At 41.3% G+C, this 20,189-nt stretch overlaps 2 protein-coding genes across 2 annotated transcripts in view; both read right to left on the bottom strand.

Moving 5' to 3' along the window:
- Nucleotides 1–7,375, bottom strand: part of dyrk1b (dual-specificity tyrosine-(Y)-phosphorylation regulated kinase 1B) — a 46,733-nt gene extending 39,358 nt beyond the window's left edge. Inside the window, exon 1 of the mRNA XM_053433159.1 lies at nucleotides 7,196–7,375. The gene's annotated coding sequence lies outside the window, so the exon portion shown is untranslated. The remainder of the gene's footprint in view (nucleotides 1–7,195) is intronic.
- A 1,001-nt stretch (nucleotides 7,376–8,376) lies between these two features.
- fbl (fibrillarin) lies at nucleotides 8,377–15,919 on the bottom strand. The gene is made up of 9 exons (XM_053433162.1): nucleotides 15,761–15,919; nucleotides 13,597–13,713; nucleotides 13,208–13,342; nucleotides 12,792–12,886; nucleotides 12,457–12,627; nucleotides 12,017–12,149; nucleotides 11,289–11,401; nucleotides 10,245–10,390; nucleotides 8,377–9,389 (listed from the first exon to the last, which is right to left on the bottom strand). The coding sequence occupies exons 1-9, from the start codon at nucleotides 15,768–15,770 to the stop codon at nucleotides 9,365–9,367; spliced, it is 945 nt and encodes a 314-aa protein (XP_053289137.1). The 5' UTR covers nucleotides 15,771–15,919; the 3' UTR covers nucleotides 8,377–9,364.
- Between the last annotated feature and the right edge of the window lie 4,270 nt (nucleotides 15,920–20,189).

The following is a 20,189-nucleotide window of genomic DNA, read 5'->3' as shown; positions in this document are numbered from 1 at the left end:
TACCACTGGATTTATTGCAGTGAAATTACGGACTTTGACAACGATCGTTCTGATTTTATATCTGACTTTCACTTTGTTTAGTTGACGTTTTCAAGTTGTGCATTTTTAAAAGCTCTGTCCTAAACGCATTTATTTTAGGGTGCCAGAAACCAATTGCTATGTTTTTCAGTGGTTTCTTCACACTTGCATAGTTGGCCTGGAGTTCTTCTCCAGCCGAGCTGCCTGAGAGCTGTGTGTCCAGGACTTAGACTTTCTGCACCCAACAAAACAAAAAATAATAGAACCAAATGCCTCTTCTTGACTTCCACAAAGCTTCGGGACTGAATCGAATCTGATTAGAAAAAATATATCTTGTGGTTTGTGATTCTCAGAAAAAATGTCAGAGCTGGACCCTTTCAAATGATTGTGTATGGCCGGTTTCTAAAAGCTTGCCGGCTCAAATGTCAGATCATTTTTATCCTGGCTTGACTTGTTGTCTTTGCTGTTGAAATCTGAATTCTTTAGATCCAATTTTACTGGCTGAATTTGACAATGGAATTTTATAACTTTGATACATTGTTGAGAACTTAGAAGATAAAGTTTTTTTTTACATTTCCAGGCTTCTATGTACTTTCTGACTAATTATTGATAACTATTTTTTTTACAATTTCCCTACAAATTAACATTCCCCTCTGAATGTCTTTGTATGATTTGAACCCGTTGGCCATGGTGTTTCACTTGTTTTTTCGCTTGTTTTTGTTTGGACATTTCTGATAAATCATTTTGTCTCCATTCTAACTGTTTGTAGAAAAGTCATTAATAGAGAAGTATGGAAGACTTAAAGTAATAGAAGGAAGCTGCATACACCCACTTTAGTTAACACATTCTGTAAAATAGCCAATTTTATCAACATTGTTTTGAAATCTGTTTCTGAGTTAGTTGTACTTTATTAGCATGCTGCTAATGTGATTATCTATCACATTAGCAGCATGCCGACCCATACGGGGGCGGTATGGCCTTGTGGTTAGAGTGGTGCTTCTCCAACAAGACGGTTGCCGGTTCAAACCCCACTCTCTCCCATCTACATGCCGAAGTGTCATTGGCAAGATACTGAACCCCTAAAATGGCCCCTCATGAATGTTGAGTGTACTAATTGTAAGTCGCTTTGGACAAAAGACATGTCAGCCAAATGACATGTAATGTAAACATGTAATCTATGGCATGTAGCTGTACCACAGCTGCTTTTTTGGTCGGGCCACTAATTTACACACAATCCCCAAAACCAGAATTTGCCAAGGGTCTTTCTCTCATGTCAGCTCTGTCCGTCTTCTCTTTACTTGTAACAGTTAACAAATTCAACTTGTATCATGGTGTCATGGAATCCCTTTGTTAGGGAATAAAGGCAATGTGAGTAAAGGATAAAAAGAGCTGTATTGCAACTTTAGGCCCAGTCTTCTGCTTTCTTAATTGTGTTGCTCGTGCTGACACATTACTACCACACTTATATTTAACAAGACAATTTTAAAGTATTCTGCTGCATGGCGAGGGCCAATCTAGGCACTTACACAACATAACACCATTCCCCACATGCACACAAAGACAGATTTGATAAAAGCACAGAGTAACACACAAACATAGTCTAGTGTGATTTGAGGACTACACAAACTGCACCAAGTTTTACTTTTGCCGAATAGTAATATAGATAATAATTGTTTATTTTAGTCTCATTAACCGTGTAAATGCTGCTGTGACTTCCAGACCTTAAATGATGAGCCGTCTCTTGCTGTGTTCTCGTAAATGTAAGTGTTACTCTTGCTAGGGGGACAGGCGGAAAAGAGATTCTGCACACCGAGCTGCACTAGGGAGGTGCAACATAACATACATATATAATCATGACAATGGAAAATGTCTGCTTCATATTATTCCCTATTATTTCTCTAGTTGTGTCACAATCATTTTACAGCCATATCTTTTGTGATTTACACAAGAATTCTTTCACATGGCATGGTTGTGGCGGAAATAAGCATTGAAGCAATGTAAACATGGAGGAGAGTGATTGTGACACACTTTACGTGGTCAAGAAATGGTAAAACGCTGGAACAGCATAATGACTGACTTGAATTTCTTGTTAAGTTAGAAAAGTGAGCTCTGGCCTGTAATGTCAGGGTTTCAATCTGGGCTTAAATGGTGTAGAGCAGTTGACAGTTTTTAACAATCACCAAAGTTTGAAAATATATAAGACACATACAAACGCAGAAGAAAGGCAGAGAAAAATACCCCGTGTGAATATTGTAAATATTCAGACTAGGGAATACCGGGAAAAATACCGGTAGACCACTGCATTGGTAGACCATCAAGAGCTCTAAGTTTTAATTGGACCTGTCCGTCTCTTTAAAAACCAGGAGGAGACTTTGTAAATACCCAATCATTGATGTTGAAATCATGAATCTAATTTGCCATAAAGCAGGCTTGCTCTTTGATTTCCCATATTGGCATAATAGAGCCTGAGATATTAAATGGTTCTTTATTCTGGTACAACTATGGCAAGATATCTGCCAACTGACACATTGCAGACTATACCTTCATATTATTCTTTCCATGATAACTGATTCTGAAATATCAACAATTTATGTAACTTGAAGATTTACATGACCAACCCTTAAACATTAAATAAAAATCAAAAATGCTCTCGCAATATTCTTGAACAAAGGAGTTGAGAGCTAGCTGTAACAGTTAAGTGCAGATAACTAGATAAAGCCGTACTCCATGTGCTGCCATCTAGCGCTTGCAACATGCATCGTACTACATTCAAATCAATTATACTTCCACTTATTGAATCCAAATCCTTTGGACAAGGAAGGCAGAAACAGTGAAGATGGATTGGCTGCCTTACTTATGTTTAGAGACAGTACTGCACCCAGGCAAAGAAAAGAGTAGCATAAAAAGGTAATTACCTTTATAAAAACGTCATTAAATGCATCAGATGATCATTTGTCTGGTGACTATGACAATAACTCCTTGAGGCAACCTTACTGCAGCTCTTCAAGCCAATTCATACGTATGCCTTGAATCAATGTAAAGGACTATGCCTATCACTTGTCAAGCTCAAAGATAGCATGTCATTGGAAACATTGAAGTAGCCCAACAGTAGCCACTTCGCACAGGCGCTTGCACTTATATTCACCTTTACAGTAGATGACAGCTGACAAAGTTAGCTACTTTGACAGTTGCATTGTGATGCCAGGTATCTCTGAACTTGTGGGCACCCTCAGTAGCTCACCTTGTTAGATTGAGTTCTTACAACTCAGTGGCCCGGGTTTGATTCATACCTGGGCTGAATTTCCTTTTTCTCCTATCATTAATCAGCATAGGTGGTTACTGGTTATATCACTGTGAGTGCAATGGTCCCTCTTTCAGAAAAAGCCCTCTGCACACTTATTTGCATCCCAGATTGGGTTGGTAAAAAGGTGGAATTGAGGTTGTGAGACGGTTTCCAGAAGCTAATGCTAATGCAAATTTTGACTGATATGTCAGGAAACACAAACAGAGAAAATAAATTCATCTCTAAACTGAAACTGATTATTAAAGTGGACAACTGTGCCTCTGCCTTATCTGTACCGAACAGAGGCCGTTTATTTATTGAACAATATTTCTCTTGCTTTTCTCCAAAACAATACATTGCGCTATAATTTCCCAATAAATAGTTAAGTCAAGGCAAACCACGCCGCTCCTGGCCAATCTTATCTCATGATCAATTTAGCAGTCAATGACGGCCTGATCTAAACAATATCCATGCTAAATATAACATGTCTTGTTTGACTGTCTGGTTAACTAATCCAAGGGGACACATTTGTAAGGAGTCACGGTCCTTCTTTATCAGATAATCATAAATTAAAACAATACCAATTAGCTGGTTTCAGCTTCTAAATTTTCAGTATGTCATGCTTGTTTTTTTTATATTCAACGAGAATATTTTTTGTAGTGAACGGCTGGCTGGGGAAAACAACCAATTGATGACATCACCTTGGGCTCTAAGAAATAGTAAATGGTGTTTTTCCACAATTTTCAGACATCTTAAACACACAAAAAGAAAGAATATTCACAATACCAATATTAACAAGAGAGCAGCCAAATGTTTCATTTAAGCCATTACAGAATTTACCTTGCATTAGTTGTAGCTGATCCAATCTGCTTCTGTTGACATCTGCCATTTTAAGCAGCAATTTCCAGAGTTTTCTGACATTTTTTACACTGAACATCTATTAAAATAATCAATTAAATAATGAGAGAACAATTTATAACAAAAATACCATTTGTTTCATCCTCAATGCAGTGCTCTACAGAGAGCCCCAAACATTTCTGTCAAATTGTACTTTGTGATACATTTGTATTACAGTTTGGCAAAACTCTGTCCAAACTAATGATTCAAATCGAATTTAATGTAAAAGTAATGCAATTAGTTACTGAGGCGTTAATTAACAGTTATTGGTAGTTTTGGTCAATATAAGTCAGTGTAACACAATCAGTTTACATTGCAATTAACACACACATATTATTCTATTTGTAACATGTATCTGCCATATTGTTAAGGTTATGGATTTTAATACTCTGTTATTAGGATGGACCAATGTAGTATTTAGGTGCAGTTATAATTCTCCTTACCTGAAATGTATATTCAAAAAAGTACTTGTTTGAATGAGTACATACAAATACAAATTAATGGAAACTTTCTGGAACATGGTACATTTTCCACACCCAACTAAGACAGGGAGGGTTTAACGCTCAAAAATTCATTTTGGTTGTTGTATTACTTTAACAAGTGAAAATCCTGAGCATGGTTGTGCTGATGCTCTCCACATACTGTAGTTAGCCCAAAACCCAAATTTACAGATGCAGTATGGTGAGTGCTGAAATGTATTTTTATTATGAGGTATTATTGGGGGATATGAATGAAGGAAAACACTACACCACTGGCACTACATGGCAGAGGCTAAAGAAAAGATACAGTCCCTTAAGTGGGAAGTTTCCTCTTGAGTAACCCTGTTGTTATCCCAAGATGAATAAGACGATGGGGGAACATAGTGTTACTTGACTTCCTGGTAGGGTCTGGAGTTGGTCTATCAGAGTCTACTAAGTGTTGAATTTGTGTTAAGGCTGTCACACACATGGTCTGAGCGTGTTGCCACAGCTGCTGTCAGTCAGGGAAGTCCATTGGCTGTTTGTGGCCAAAAGACACAGACTGGAAAACCACTCCATCAAAGCAAGCCAAAAGAATTACTTAACATTAGGGTAGGGTCTGTGGGATGAGGTATTATCTTGCAGTGAGAAAGAACACTGATAAAGCCACTCCTATGTGACCGGGCCGTGCACCAAGTCTTTGATCCAAAAGACAGAAATTGAAGTCCTTTTTGTGCTTAGTGCACATTGTGACATTATGCAGCAGTATTGCAACACCGGGACATTCATTAATTGTACATTCAATTTGAATTAAGTCCAAGACTGTTACAGTCACTTATTGTATGCCTTCTGTCCCGTTTTAATATATGATGACTGCCACAGATGGCAAATGTTATCACAGAAATCTTAGCTTACATACATGCTTGTGGTGGTGATGATGGTTAAATGGCTGTGACACATTGACAGAGCTGTGGAAAAGAGGCTAATCCGCCAGCTACGATCAGGTGCTTCTCACTTTATACCTACTCGTGGCTGACTGTAGCTTAGCATCAGGTTCAGCTGGAACAGGTTTCATGGCGAACAGAACTCAGCCTCTTAACGGGCGGTCAGCACAAACTGAATGGATTCACTGTATCTACTGTGACATGACACAAACAATATTGCTGGAGACCTGTGTAGCACAATTGGAATTACCTCGATCCTTGGTCTGCTTCCACTCTAACCTCACATATAGAGGAAGCACATCTCCGGTGGTCTGTGAGACCTCGGACAGAAGCTTGGATCTGAGGAAATGTGCACCTTCCTCTCATCAGACATTTTACACCATGGCCTGTGTGTGGCCTTTTTGCTTGATTGGATGAATGACGAAATGAAACAGCCATGCACACCGGTGGTTGAATATTAGCCAGGTGTGATTTGAGAAGACAAATCAAAAAAATTAATAAAAATGAGGTAAAGATGAAGTGGCTGGTGAGAGATGTCCATTCTGAGACATTTTGATGAAAAAAAGCCACCTAACTTCGGCGAGGTGGGTGGGGAGGGAGGAGTGGGGCACAGCATCTCTGGCAAACCTCTTATTTAAATGGCCAACAATTTCAGACCCCAGCATCTTCTGCTCAGAGAGAGGGCCACTAACACCCCTAGGCAAACCGTGAGATGTCAAGTCATGGTTCCTCGTCAGCCCTGCTCTCTTCGTGGTCGTGTTCCCGGCCAAGGAGCCGTCATCTCCCGGCACCTGATTGCCTGTGTCCCTCTATACTAGAGGGCAGGGTAGGGGCTGGGGCTGATGCGGTAACTAAGCTAGTGGCTACCGTTAGCTGCCACAGCAGATGAAATGCTGCAGATCTACAGAGGACAGTCGGGGGTTGCTGGTTTGCCGCTGACACCTAAAGTCATCGCCATCCACGCGCCACATGCGGGATATAACCGCATATACGGGAGGGTACCACCGCATCCATTCACCACCCCCGCCTCTCCCTCCGTTCTGTTCAGCCGGCATCCTCTCCCAGTCTTTACGGTGCCGTGCGCTCACTCAGGGCAGGTCGCGATGCCGCTGCTAATGAAACTTGCCCAGATACACGCGCACTGATGGCATCGATCATTACCCCGATCGGCCCTTAGTCGACACGTTAGATTGTTAAAACCCCCTCAGATACCGGACTCAGGGAGAGGGACATGGGATGATAACCGGACTTGGAGGACATTGCCCGCTACTGAATTGGCTTGTGTCGTCCATCATCATAATGCCCATCTCAGCTACTGTAGCCGAGGCTTACTTGTTCAGCGTGGCCTGACCATGTTAACCCACCTCCATGACTGAAGCAAGCACCTAACCCATTAACAAGCAGCGGCAGAGGAATGGTGACACGAGGCCGGTGACAGGGGCGAATACCGTAGCGAAGAGGAAACATCACGCTTCCAAGCACTGTTGCTTCTCATTGACTGTCAATGCACACATATTACCGACAAGAATCAACCCGACGCAATTGCACACATGCTATTCTAAAGAAAGGAAAACGCCGGTCGTCGTATGCCTTACCTCAGGCGGTGTGTCGAACCAGGTTCCGCGTAGCAGCCATATTCGGAACCCCTATTTCCCTCTGTCCGCACGAACCGAGCCCCCTCCCCCGGGTCAGTCGTCCTTCCACAGCAGAAATCCAAATATGATGGTGCAGGATTGTTAGACGATATAAAAAATGAAACCCCCCCCCCGATGAGATTAGTTTCCAGTAAAAAAAAAAAAAGAGAAAAAAAAGCGTTATTCTCCTGAGCTCAGAGAGCGGGTAGTCGCTGGGAACCGATCACCGGCGCAGCGCAGCTAGCCGTGCCTGCGGGGAGGTGGGCAGCTCGCCGCCTCAACTACGGGCACCTCAAGCTCGAGTCTTCTTCTTGTTCAGCAGACTTGATTGACTTGTTCGAGACTGATGCTCAAATACACACGACACCACGGTTCAGCAGCAGCGTGGGTCAGCTTCCTTGACGAGCTCGTTTTGTTTTTAAATTAATTTAGAGGAAATATGCTAACCTTAGCCAGCTAGCGGGTAGCTAGCATGCTAGCTGTCTAATAAAACTCTGCCATTGAAATTTGAAGACAGTCCGCACACTGCAGGCTGCTTGGCGGGCAGCGGCCAGCCGATGGACAGTGTCGGTGGGAGCAATGGAGAAACTTGACGTATTTTAGCACACACGGCTCCAGCTAGCGCTATGCCGGCCAGCCCCTCCGTGATGGTAATATCGGTCAAAGGAGAGAGGGGCTGCATTGAGAGCGCACTCCCGACACCAGGCAAGTACGGCCCAGCGCGCTCCAGAGAAATTTCCCACAAAATGGCTGCCAAAACAAATCCACCGCGGACAGTCACTCAAGTTACTCCCGAAAGTTAGTCCTCTGGTTTAATTATGGTGAGCAACATTATTTCACATGTAGCACAAGTGCACAAACACATTTTCGAATCATTTGCTTAGAAACCGGTAGGAGAAAAGCTGTTTGTTTTCTCGGGCTGGCATTGTTAACACGGAGAACATGAACGCTCTCCTACGGGCAGCTGCTGCTCATGTAGCCCATGTTACTCTGGGTTTAGACTCCCGTGCAGCACATCTGGCCTCATGTCATCATGTGTTGGTCTCTGAACTTAAATCATCCCGCGTGAAAGTCTCCGCTGTCACCGTGAGCACCGTTACAAGGCTAACACGTGTGTAAGGAAGTGTTGGCTCAGATTATAATAATAAAAAAAAACATTTTATTTGAACAAAATTGTTGGTTATGACAAATAAAGTTTCAAGCATGATTTGTTGTAAAATATCTACAACCATTCTGCTTCTTACTCTGCAAACACAAAAGTTATACAAGTTTCAAATTACAAGCTAGGGTGACTAGATCACTTTCTATATTTGTACACAGGCACACAGGGTCAGTTTACCACCTAACACATCAGCATTTATGGTTCTTTGCCTACAAATTGTCCCGACCTGAAACTCTCCATACCGTGGGAACACGACAAATTAAGAAGTATATTTTGCCATAAAGATGTTTGAACAGATGCCTTATACAATGAAAACACTGCTATCTGGTGTATGTGATGTTTGAATACATGGTACTTCCAGCAATGTGCGCTACATTAGCAGAGCAAGAAACTGGAAAACATTGAAAGAAAAGACAATACAGTAAGAAAAGGACCAGGAGCACAGAAAAGCAAAGAGGTATTGAAATAAAAACACTAACCACAAAAAAGTAGTTATGAAAACTTGTGTATCTACATACAGTACAAGTCTTGACAAAGCATTTCAGATTGATGTTTACCGAATAAGTTGAAATATTTCCCATTGCAGCAGCTGGTGAAGGCTGTGAATATAGAATACTTGACTGCTTTCATTTACTTTGTAATCTTCCTGAACACAGACCTGAGCACATGTGCATGACAAATGTACAGTTGAACATTTATGCATTTCCAGACATGTATTACAAATATACCTGCTCCAATCTGGCAAATAACTCAGAGGCCTAACTGTAACAAAATGTCATGCAATGCATCTCCAGCCGTGGATCGGGTGGTCATTAACCTGTTGTCAGATTTAAAAAAAGAAATCCAGATCAATTTTACCCGGAGTGCTAGTCATGCTTTCAACTTCAGAAATCTACAGGTGGAGAGGTCGGCGACAGACAGACGATACTAAAGTAGGTGGTGGTTGAAAACGGGAATCCATTTCCACTTCATTTCTTCTGTTTAGATGGAGGTCTAAAGAGAGAAAGAAGAGCATGTTATAAATACATGAAACATTGCAGGAACTGAAGGTCTCAACCTGTCACAACAACTAGACTATAGGAACATTAGTGGGAAAGGAAACTGCTTAACCTCAGCACAATATCCATGTTGTTCCAAATTCACCATATCAATGTCTAACCCACTGTGTCCTGATTTAAATCCTACATGGGTCTGCCATTTGTCCTGCACTGCTGGTCTTCCCCAGCATACTGCACTACTGTAGAAGATCAATTTCAGGTAGGACGGACAAAGATATTTGCCGAGAAAAAAAATAAATGAATTAGAAACCATCATCTCAACCCAGCTGGATTAAGTGCCTTTAGTTTTATGTATTTTTTTTATCTGACGCTATGCAAATACAATTAAACTGACATCCCTGGTGTTCTCACTCCTACATCCAGATCAAATGTGCAGGACTAAATCTTTTACATAAACTGGGGCATTATTTCTAACAATAGAAACAATGGCCCAACCTATACAAATTATCAAGTGGGTACTAAAGTAAATGTAATATTTGGGTGCCTAGAAGAGTGAAATACTTATAAACTTAAATATGTCTGAAGACTAACAATATAACTCTGAACCTCTAACTGAGGAAGTCATGGCAGATTTTCATAGGGTTAAACAACATGTTGAAGTAGTAGCACTAAACTAGTTAATAGCAAAATATTTAGCAATATAAACCAATAATTTCAGGAACAGGACAAAATTAGTAACTGCAACAGACAGATGGGGATATAACATGGGGAACAGTAATCGGGTTGTTATTTTTTTTTTTACACAATCAGTGTGAGTAACTCTGAAAGGGGGAGTGGTAAGTTGGCATACCTGTAGATGCCCACCACCACAGCATGGTCTCTCTCATAGGGCTCCAGTGTGAGCTGCTCCTGTGGTTTCATGTTCTCAGAGCTCATCTTCTTCACCTCTGAGGCAAACACTGCCTCTGGAGCTGCTGTCGAGTCTATACAGTTGGCCTGTAGTAAGACAAACAGTCCACAGTTGACAAAACACTCAGGGAACACTTGTACATGAAATTATACTATCAGCCGAGGGCTGCGTCTACTCATTTCTTTAACAGATTCTAGCCATTTTCAGACACCAGTCCCCCCAAAAAAATTGTCTTATTTTAGAGTCTAGAGTCACCCAATTAGAGAATGCAGTAACCAGGACATAACCTATTAACTCTGTTGTGATATTGTGGTTGGGTTTACAGCATGTCAACACTGGCATTGACCCTTATCACCAAAATCTCATTGTCTCTCTAAATTGAAATCTGCATCTTCTATATATAGATGCCTTCTCTATTCCATCCGAAGATATTCTTTGCATACTAGAAACGTCATCGACCCACCAACTTGCTAGCTGCAAGTCTTTCCTGCTGTATTCTAACATTGGCCTGCTGAAATTTTATGAGAAGCTATGTAAAATATCTCGAGTATCTGACTCAGACATTTGTGCTCTCACATATGGACTCTGAGAAAAATGTCAGTGAAAACAACCCTATGTGACATTTACATTAATTTGATACCAAACTGTGTGGAACAGAGTATGAAGTTTCTGTGACAATGTCCACATAACTTGCAGGGGATACCGTGAGAATGCACATTGTTATCTCATTTAATGATGCTTTATGTTATTTTTCTTGAACTGTACCTGGAGCAAACTGAGTTAAGAGACCATCTGAAAACATATTACTTCATCCGGCAGATAAATACATAAACTTCTGATTGCGATAGGCAGCCTAACCGTGATTTCATAAACATATCAGGCGTTATCTGTTAAATAATGAATTTAACACATGCTAACTGGAGGTAGGACTTAATGTGCTGAACGATGGAGAGCTTCCATCTGGCAGGGCAGTCATTGCTGTACCTTGATGGAGATAACGAAGTGTCCTCCGTTCTTGAGGAAGTTGTGAGCATTCAAAGCTACAATCCTTGTCTGGTCCGGCTGGGCAACATCAGCGAAAATCACATCTACCATGCCTAAAGAGAGAACAGAGGGGGCATGAGTTTGTGCATAAACAGCTTCACTGTCTGGCGGCTGCATTCTCGCTCTTCACTGTCCATTGTGAATAAGCAGATTTATTAAGCTACATGACAAGTTCATGTGTGAATTATGTAAGTCATTCAGTACAGAAAATGATATTCCAACACTTCATGGCCCAGCAGTGGATTTAGTAAGAACACTGCTGTGCTTGGTGATGTAAAGGCCAACTCAACTATTCTGTTTAGGTCAAGAAATTCTCATAAGTTTAGAGATCAAACTCATTTCAAAATTGAATTCTTGTCTGTTAATATTAGGTCAACTGTATCAATTCTAAGTATCATTAAAAAAGTATTTGTGAAGCAAACAATAAAACTGATTAAACAGTTTACAGCAAAGGCTTCTGAGGTAACATGGTGAAAAAACATTTGATTTACTAGACGTCACCTTGTCGAGCGTACACACTTCAAATACAACACAGGTCACCTTTCCTGCTTTTTTTTTTAACCTAACCAAAATCGAGGGCTCACAGACTGAACTAGGGGAACACCTAACACCTCTGAGGCTGTGGCGACATCACCACAACTCATCCTCTGCGGCTCAGGGATACCTACCAACTAACATGCGGTATTTGTGTGGGTGCCGAGCATCTTCGATGATCGGAATGATGTTGGTGCGTTTCTTTGCAACATTGAGAAGGTCACGACCTGATCGGTGGGAAAACTCCACAGCGTAGACTAGTCCTTCCTGTAATACACAAGGCAAACGTGACCAACGTAACCAAAAGCTTTTATGCACTTACACTAGAAAATATCATCATGACATTCACGCTAGTCTCAGCTTAATGACAAAATTGCTTTAACTGGGCTTTCCTCTTTATCTTCACTTTCTATTAGATACACGTCCAATTTTATTTATGTGAAAACTGTAAAGTGTAATAAAGGACTGGTGTTGCATTATAGTACTAACGTTTGTATGTTGTCTAGCTTTGTGTCGTACTACTCTGTACTGATTGTCATTTTACTTTATCATCCACTGAGCATAGAGTACTCACCGGTCCAACAATGTCAGAAACGTGGGACACTGTGGTGCCAGAGGCTGCTCCCAGGTACATGACCTTTGATCCAGGCTTGATATGGATCTGGTCGACTCCTCCTAAGATGGCTGCTGCCAGCTTGGAGCGGAACGGATTCCAGGCTCTGTACTCAATCTTCGTCTCTCCTTCCTGAAACAGAATGAATCTGAGCGTTACAGTCGTAGACTGACAGATATTGTATCCATTTTTTAAGTCAAAGTTTTTAATGCATTGCAGCGGAGATAGGCTATTAAGAATCTAACACATCTATCACATTACTGCAACTACTATGCTGCTGTCAATCAAAACCTTACCTCCACACTGATCCTCTTCTCTCCGTACACAGACTCTCCCACAACCATGTTCCTGGTCACCAGAGCATCTTCCTTCCCTCTGCTGATAAACACACCTGAGTGGGCACACAGACACTTACACAGTCAGTGTCTATCGGATCACAAAATCACTTGTTGGTTTTTCTTTTCAGACAGAAAGCAATTCCGCCAACAGAAACGGGACAGCAGTGCATCTATCGATTATCTACAGGTAGAGTTAAGCATTCATTTATACTACAATATCAATTCCCACAAAAGGAATAAAGGCCAGTGAACCTGATCTCAGCCTGGAAGTTGGCAACTAAACACCTTATCCAAGCAACAGCAGGGCCACAGCTTTCACAGTATGCATCCCAAATAATAATCCAAAATAATATCTAAAAAGGTTTAATACAAACCTTCATGTCTGTGTGGCTCAACCAAGGCCTTCCTCCCTGCTCCAAAGCCCCCTCGGCCGCCTCTCCCTCCTCTAGGGGCACCTCTTCCACCGCCTCTCCCCCGAAATCCACCACCTTCCGGGGACCTGAAGCTTCCTGAAAAACAGACATGCGAGTCGAGAACGTCAGATGAATATTTGTTGAGATCATAGTGATAAGGTGATTGCCTGCGAGACAGAGCTCTTTCATTTCTGTCTAATGTACACACCAACTTTATACACGTGTTCTCTAATGCTTAGCAAATCTTAAACTGAGGAAGCTGCTTATACACCACATTTAATACCATAATAACTAAAACAATGTGCATAATGTGATAACACACACGATAATGTTTAAAACCCATGCCTCACCTCTTCCTCCTCTGAATCCCCCTCGTCCTCCACGGTCGCCGAATCCCCCTCGTCCTCCTCGGTCACCGAATCCTCCACGTCCTCCTCTACCTCCTCGATCGCCACGAGGACTGAACCCTGGGGAGGAAAACACAGCCAGCAGAACCATGTTAGCGGAATTTGCACATCAGGAAGTTATTTTGAGAGCCTATGTCTGAACCTGCCGGAGCTACTGTTCACCTATTGAAACTAGCATGTGGGGACTACCACAAAAAGAGATCAAGTAAAAACTGATTGGTCTTTTTGTTTTTCTCTTACATTGCTGGTTGGTTAAGAGGGAAGATAACGCAAATCAAGCTGAAGTGAAATTTTACTTGGTCATGCAGCAAAATACATCTTCCAAAAACCCTGCCTTTCCCCTTTATGCTTTGATCATCTTCTTAATTTTATTGCAGACACCTTCATTTTCCTGACTTATTATGGACAATGCTGTTGATGCATTAAATATGTTTACAAGTTTTCCACTTGGTTGCTCTGTTTTTGTATTTCTATCGGCATCCCCGGTCTGCTGTAGCATGATTATTTCCCGTTTGTGATCAATAATGGGCTTCTCTGTAAATAAAAGGACTTAACTCCAAGTTACCATGAAACACTGAAGTAAATGGGAATCTTGAGACATCTTTCTCTGCCACTTTTAGCTATATTCCACTCACAGGAGTAAAGCTGTTGCTGTGCCCTTTTAAATACAGATGTGAAATCTTAGGTTTCCAGTCCACTGAGAAGGATCAGTGTGTGGCATGTACTGACATCTTGTGGTGACATTACATACTGCAATCGACTTAAAATAAAAGACATACATTTAAGGACTTTGGGAGCCAACTTTGGGATTTTTTTGGTTTGTGAGTTCTGGGCTTATTTAGAGAATTGGTAGACATGTGAAGGGCTCATTCGAGACTAATGAAAACAAATGTTCTCGTTTTGGGTGATCTTACTCAACTCTTGAAACTTCGACCAGCATTCTGAATGCTACACACTGGATGGGAGCTGTGCTGTATAATGGGGGGGGGGGGTTCTTTGCTTTTTGACTCTAATTTTTTTTTTTAAGGTTGGTTGTTTGGCCAAAGAGAGCCTGCCCTTAATCTCAACCAAGAGAAAAGTGGGTCAGGTAGAGTTTTCTCTTCTGCTTGTAAACAACTCAGAAAGTTGTGAGGCATCTGCACCATCCATGGAGGTAGATGATAGAGGCACTGTATGAATGGAAACAACTCTGTTGTGAATTACACAGGGTCATCAATACTAGAAAAGTGCTGTTCATACAGGCCATTAACCATTAAACTCTGGAACAGCACGACGCCAAACCAGAGTAGTGGTACTGGGGGTCAAAATACTACTAAAGTACCCATGACACGGGCACAGACGAGCAGCAGGAGGTCGGATATTTAATGTGGATGCCACTCGTTTAAAAGGGTGGCACAGTGTGTAGGACTAAAACGTACACAGAGATTACCACGTGAACTAACACACGTGGCCCCCTGACGCCATTTAAAAAGCTCAGGGACCGCATTGCTCTGCTTTATATCAGGTGGCGGTCATGACCGGATTGTACCTGCCTCTCAATCCTCACTGTTTTAGACCGATCGGTGCGGTTTAACATGAGTTTCACTAGTTTGTGTAAACACCACGTGGGGCCGAGGCACCACGATTCTTCCGGGGTCCTCCGCCTCGTGTACACACGACGCCTCTTGCCGTGTCAGCGGGTAGAACACAGACCTGAGTCCGGGCGGACGCGGCTCTGCTCAAGTTAGCGGGACCGTGACTCGTCCAAAGTCTTGTTGTGAATAACTACAGGGGAACCCAAACACACGAGGTGACTCCATGTTGCGCGCTCCGGTTGTGTCGCACTAACCCTGGTGGGTGAAACTCAACACGTGTGCGCGGCGTGTCGCTGATTCACGGCAACTCGTTACTTCAACTCGACGACCACCACCTTTTACATCACATGTGACGGAGCTAACGAGATAAAGTTTCCCCGGCGGCTGCTTCATTCACATGCGGGCGGCTCGGTGAGGTTCAGGCAGCAGCGTGGCGGTGTAGGCCGCACGGACACAACTTCTGACCGGGGACCCGGGGCGGCACAGCGCGACAGGACGAGAAGATAATAAACCCCGACATGTTTGTACTGTACCTGGCCTCATGTTTCAGATGTGACGGGTTGAACCAGCGCTGTTCACTCAACTCTTCTGTCTTCGGACTCCGACTCGCTCTGATCACACTCACTGAGCTTATGAGAAGGACCACGTGTGCGGGGCTCTTCCTCTGCTGCTGTTATTAGGGGATAGCAAACAACCCAGCTACACTGTACCGCCACCTTCTGGACTGGAGTACAACTCTCATTCACTTTCTTGTTCTGCAAATGAATATCCACAATGCTGTAAATTGTAAAGCACAACGCTGCCCTCCACAGACAGTAACAAGATTCATTATAGTGATCCGAATCTTCATGATCATCATGATTGTCTAAATAGTACAATACAATACAAACAAACCAAAAGACACTTGGCTCATAAACACAGACAATTACAAAATGTCAAACAATCCAACATTTGTGATAACAGAAATTCTTTATAAAGCATACGGAATTGTGAAGGCGATACATGTAAAATCCTGAGTTGAATGTCTTTATTACAGACACTAATAGACCACACACTGACCCAAACACTGTCCCACTGCTCATCTGGGATGTCTGCATTCAGTTTCTTTTCCCATTATTGCTTCAAATGAAGGGTACCACTATTACCATACTTTTTTATAACATAATATTAAACAAATTTATGGATTATATGCTTATAAAAAGAAAAGATGTCTCTCTGTGCAGGAAACACTATGATTTCAGAATAGTGTTGTGCCCCTGCCAACAATATCCTTTATTAGAAAATAATGGGTTAAAAAACGATTTATATTTTTGTATACTATAGTATTACCTGGCTTAGGGACATTAATGTGGTTCGATCAAATATGTAGAAATGTTTACATTGCTCCACCAGTAAATGTGACTCTTTTGATATAGCAGGTAAACATAAGTGTTGGCATTAGTGAAGGTTCGGAGCTTTAGAAACAGTCTTACCTAATATTTAAACTCAAATTGGCTGCTCTGAAAATGATCTTCACTTTATTTGCATTAGTTCTTACAAGATAAATAAACAGCTAAAGAGGTTAATATATTAAAAGAAAAGTGAATGCAATAACGTCAAACAATACATTCAAGGATGCAAGTGTAACAAACGAGGAAGTGTAAAACCAAAGTGACAAGTGTAAACTGTACGGGAATAGGCGTAGTTATGCACATTTTCCAGAGATATGCAGAGGATTGTTGGATGTGAATTGTGTTAAGAAGCCTGATGGCCTGGTGATAAAAATGATGAATCCACATTCAAATCAAATTTCATTTTTGTCACAAATTTCATTTACCTCAAACCCTAAGCACCCAAGTTTCCACTGAAAGACGACAATGACAGCGCCTATTCTCAAGCCCGAACAAGCAGCACCAAATCTCCTGCAGAAGGTCAAGGCAGCGCCTCGATGTTCCTTATCTCAGAGCAAACAAGAAGGCTGCAGAATCCAAACACAGGAAACTGTTGGGTCTTTGACCAGCTCTATCCACCACATGGCCCATACAATTACAAGTGGCTCAGCTGAATAAGCTAATAAATGATCAAATGTGTGGATGCTCTTCTGGAATCAGAATTAAGTTTTTTTTGCCAAGTAGGTTTTCACATACAAGGAATGAGGAATATGATGTGGTGTGTCTGTGTTTGTGTAAGTAGAAATAAAAGTCGTGAGGTTCTCACGCGGACAATTGGCCTGAAAGCAGCTTTAGATAGTGTGATACAGCTTTGTGGGTCACATTCTAACAGGATACAAGACAAATGGGAGTAAATTTCTGATACATGAGATTTCAAGTAAGAGTTCACACACACACACACCCTCCATTGTGTTGTTACAAGTGCAGACAGTTTGGACATGCGGTGGCTGCATGAAGATGGAATAGAAGATGTTGAAAATGTGGAGGGAACCACGATTTTACTCAAGGTCAAGCTGAGGAAACCAGTAAAATCACATGGCCTCCTACAGGGAGTGTGAATATGATGAGCTGTGTCCGAAATCACTCACCACTCAGTTTGCCATTTCATGGTGCTGTCCTATAGTGGACTCATGTATCCCACAATGCATCTTGAAACGTAAAGAAATATGAATACCATCATGCATTGCGCTAATGAAATGAAATAACCTACATCGATCATGAAGAATGCTGAAAAGGCTGGGTCACATAGACATATTACACAGACAGCAGTACTGTGTAAAGTAATGGCCACTGGTTTACAAACTGATGGTTCAACATAGTAGGTTTTGCAAAGAGAGGGAGGACTCTCTGCTCCCCTTAGATTCATGCCCTGATCATGATTCAGAGATAAAGAAAACCCAGATAAACAAAGAAGGAGTGGTAGCAGTGTTACTTGAAAAAGAGAAGGCATATAATATGTTATGGAAGGAGGGCCTTATTATAAATCTTCATGAAGCTACAAAACAAGGGGAACTTATTTCATTGGATTCAAGACTTTTGAATGATTAGGTTGGGGATTCTTCTTTGAATGCCACAGGTATAAACAATGGGACACCATATGGTAGTGTAAATAGCCCAGTTATAATTAACATCATAATATGTCTTTCCAAACTTTGGGTCAGGGATAGTCCCTCTTTGTTTGCAGTTGATGGAGTAACCTGTAAGAGAGGCAAAACAAGCAGAACCAGAGAGAATGCAGGAAGCCCTAAAAAAAGCTGACATTGGGTTTTAAGATATCTGTAGAAAAAAACAATTATATAAAAGAAACTGAATGTCATGATTTACTTCTTTATGTGCATCCAATTGAAAAAAGTAAAAGTTAAAATCTTGCCAGCACATTTTGGTGGAGCAAAAAAAATAGTTTCATGATGAAAAGGTAATAAATTAAAGTGGTCCTATTCAGGAAGTTTGTTTGGTGTCGACCAGGGACAAAGGCAAGGACTTACAGAACGATGATATCTCAAGATTAGACCATGAGTGTGTACACCTAGGGAAGTAGAATCACTCTGGACTGCAATTTATTTCCAAACCTGAGGGGGGCGGTGTTGTATCTCCAAGCTGACGGAAACCAACACCCAGAAGAAGAAGGAGTAGACACGTCACGCATCGCATATTGGAAAAATAATGGAAAAGATAAACACTTAGAGATTAACATTCCATAAAGAAAAAAGCGGCTTGTTATCTCCTTATCAGAGGGGTTTTAGGAAAAGGAGAGGAACAATGTAGCCAGTCATCTGTTTAGGGCAAGAAATAAGGAAAGCTCAAGTTAATAAAGAGTTTATAATGACAGTGTTCTTTGACGTCGAGAAGGCGTATGACATGGTATGGAAAGAGGGTTTAATGATTAAACATGACAAATTGAGAATAACAGGAAGAGCTTTTAATTGGACAAACTTTTTGTTCAATAAATATATCCAGGTAAAGATGGGAACAACAACAAGGTATAAGGTAGATAACGGAACGCGCCAGGGTAGTGTGATCAACCCAATACTTTTTTTCCATCATGAGTAATGATGTGTACTCAGACATAAGTTCTGATATAGTAAAAACATTATTTGCTTAAGATGGGGCCATATGGAAAAACTTTAAATTAATCCCAAGAGAAGATACAAATACGATCAGGATGGTAGAGAAATTATCATATGCATGGAAATTTAGGTTTTCAGTGGAAAAAACTAAAGCAATGATCTTTTCTAGATACAAAATAAGAGGCTGGTTTAAAAATGTATGGGGAACAATTTGAGCAGGTAAGCACGTTCCGATATCTTTCTTTGACACAAAGCTGACCTGGAATGTTCATATAATTTAAGATAAGAAAAAATGCTAAATAGTTCTGAATGCAATGAGATGTCACAAAGGCTCTGAATGGGGAACCAGTAGAAGAACTTTGAAGAATATATATATTTCTAATTAGATCCGTCATTGACCATGGAAGTGTGGTGTACAGTTCAGCAGCAAAACCTTTGCCAAATAAACTAGAAAGAATAAAAAATCAGGCAGTGCGACTTTGCTGTGGGGCTATTAAATCCTCCCCAAATATAGCTGTCCAAGTGGAGATGGGAGAAATGCCACTGAACCTCAGATACCAACAGCTAATTCTAAACAGCTGGTCAAACCTACAGGGACACAAAGAAGAAGAACACCCAACTGTGAGGACTCTTAGACCATGCTGGCAAGGTGAAAAAGTCAAGACAGAGTGCTATGTATGGACAGAAAGTAAAATGGCAAAAGAGATGATGATACATGATAATATATAAAGTGCAACAGGTCCTTATCCTGTGACACCAACATGGTTATATCCCGTGTATCCTGAGACTTTTATATGCACAAACAAATTAAGAGAGATAAAGGAAAAGGAAATTGGGCAGACATAGTCGAGGGAAGACTAAGGACTACACACAATACTCTGGTCCCAACAGATTGTCAAAGGAGCCCAAAAATGTAAAAAATTGGATTAGCTTTTATTATCCCAGAGTTAAATATGATTATAAAG

The sequence above is a fragment of the Pleuronectes platessa genome, chromosome 10 (genome assembly GCF_947347685.1).
Source record: "Pleuronectes platessa chromosome 10, fPlePla1.1, whole genome shotgun sequence".
NCBI lineage: Eukaryota > Metazoa > Chordata > Actinopteri > Pleuronectiformes > Pleuronectidae > Pleuronectes > Pleuronectes platessa.
The sequence above is the reverse complement of the archived record's forward strand: the minus strand, read 5'-3'. Positions and strand labels throughout refer to the sequence as shown.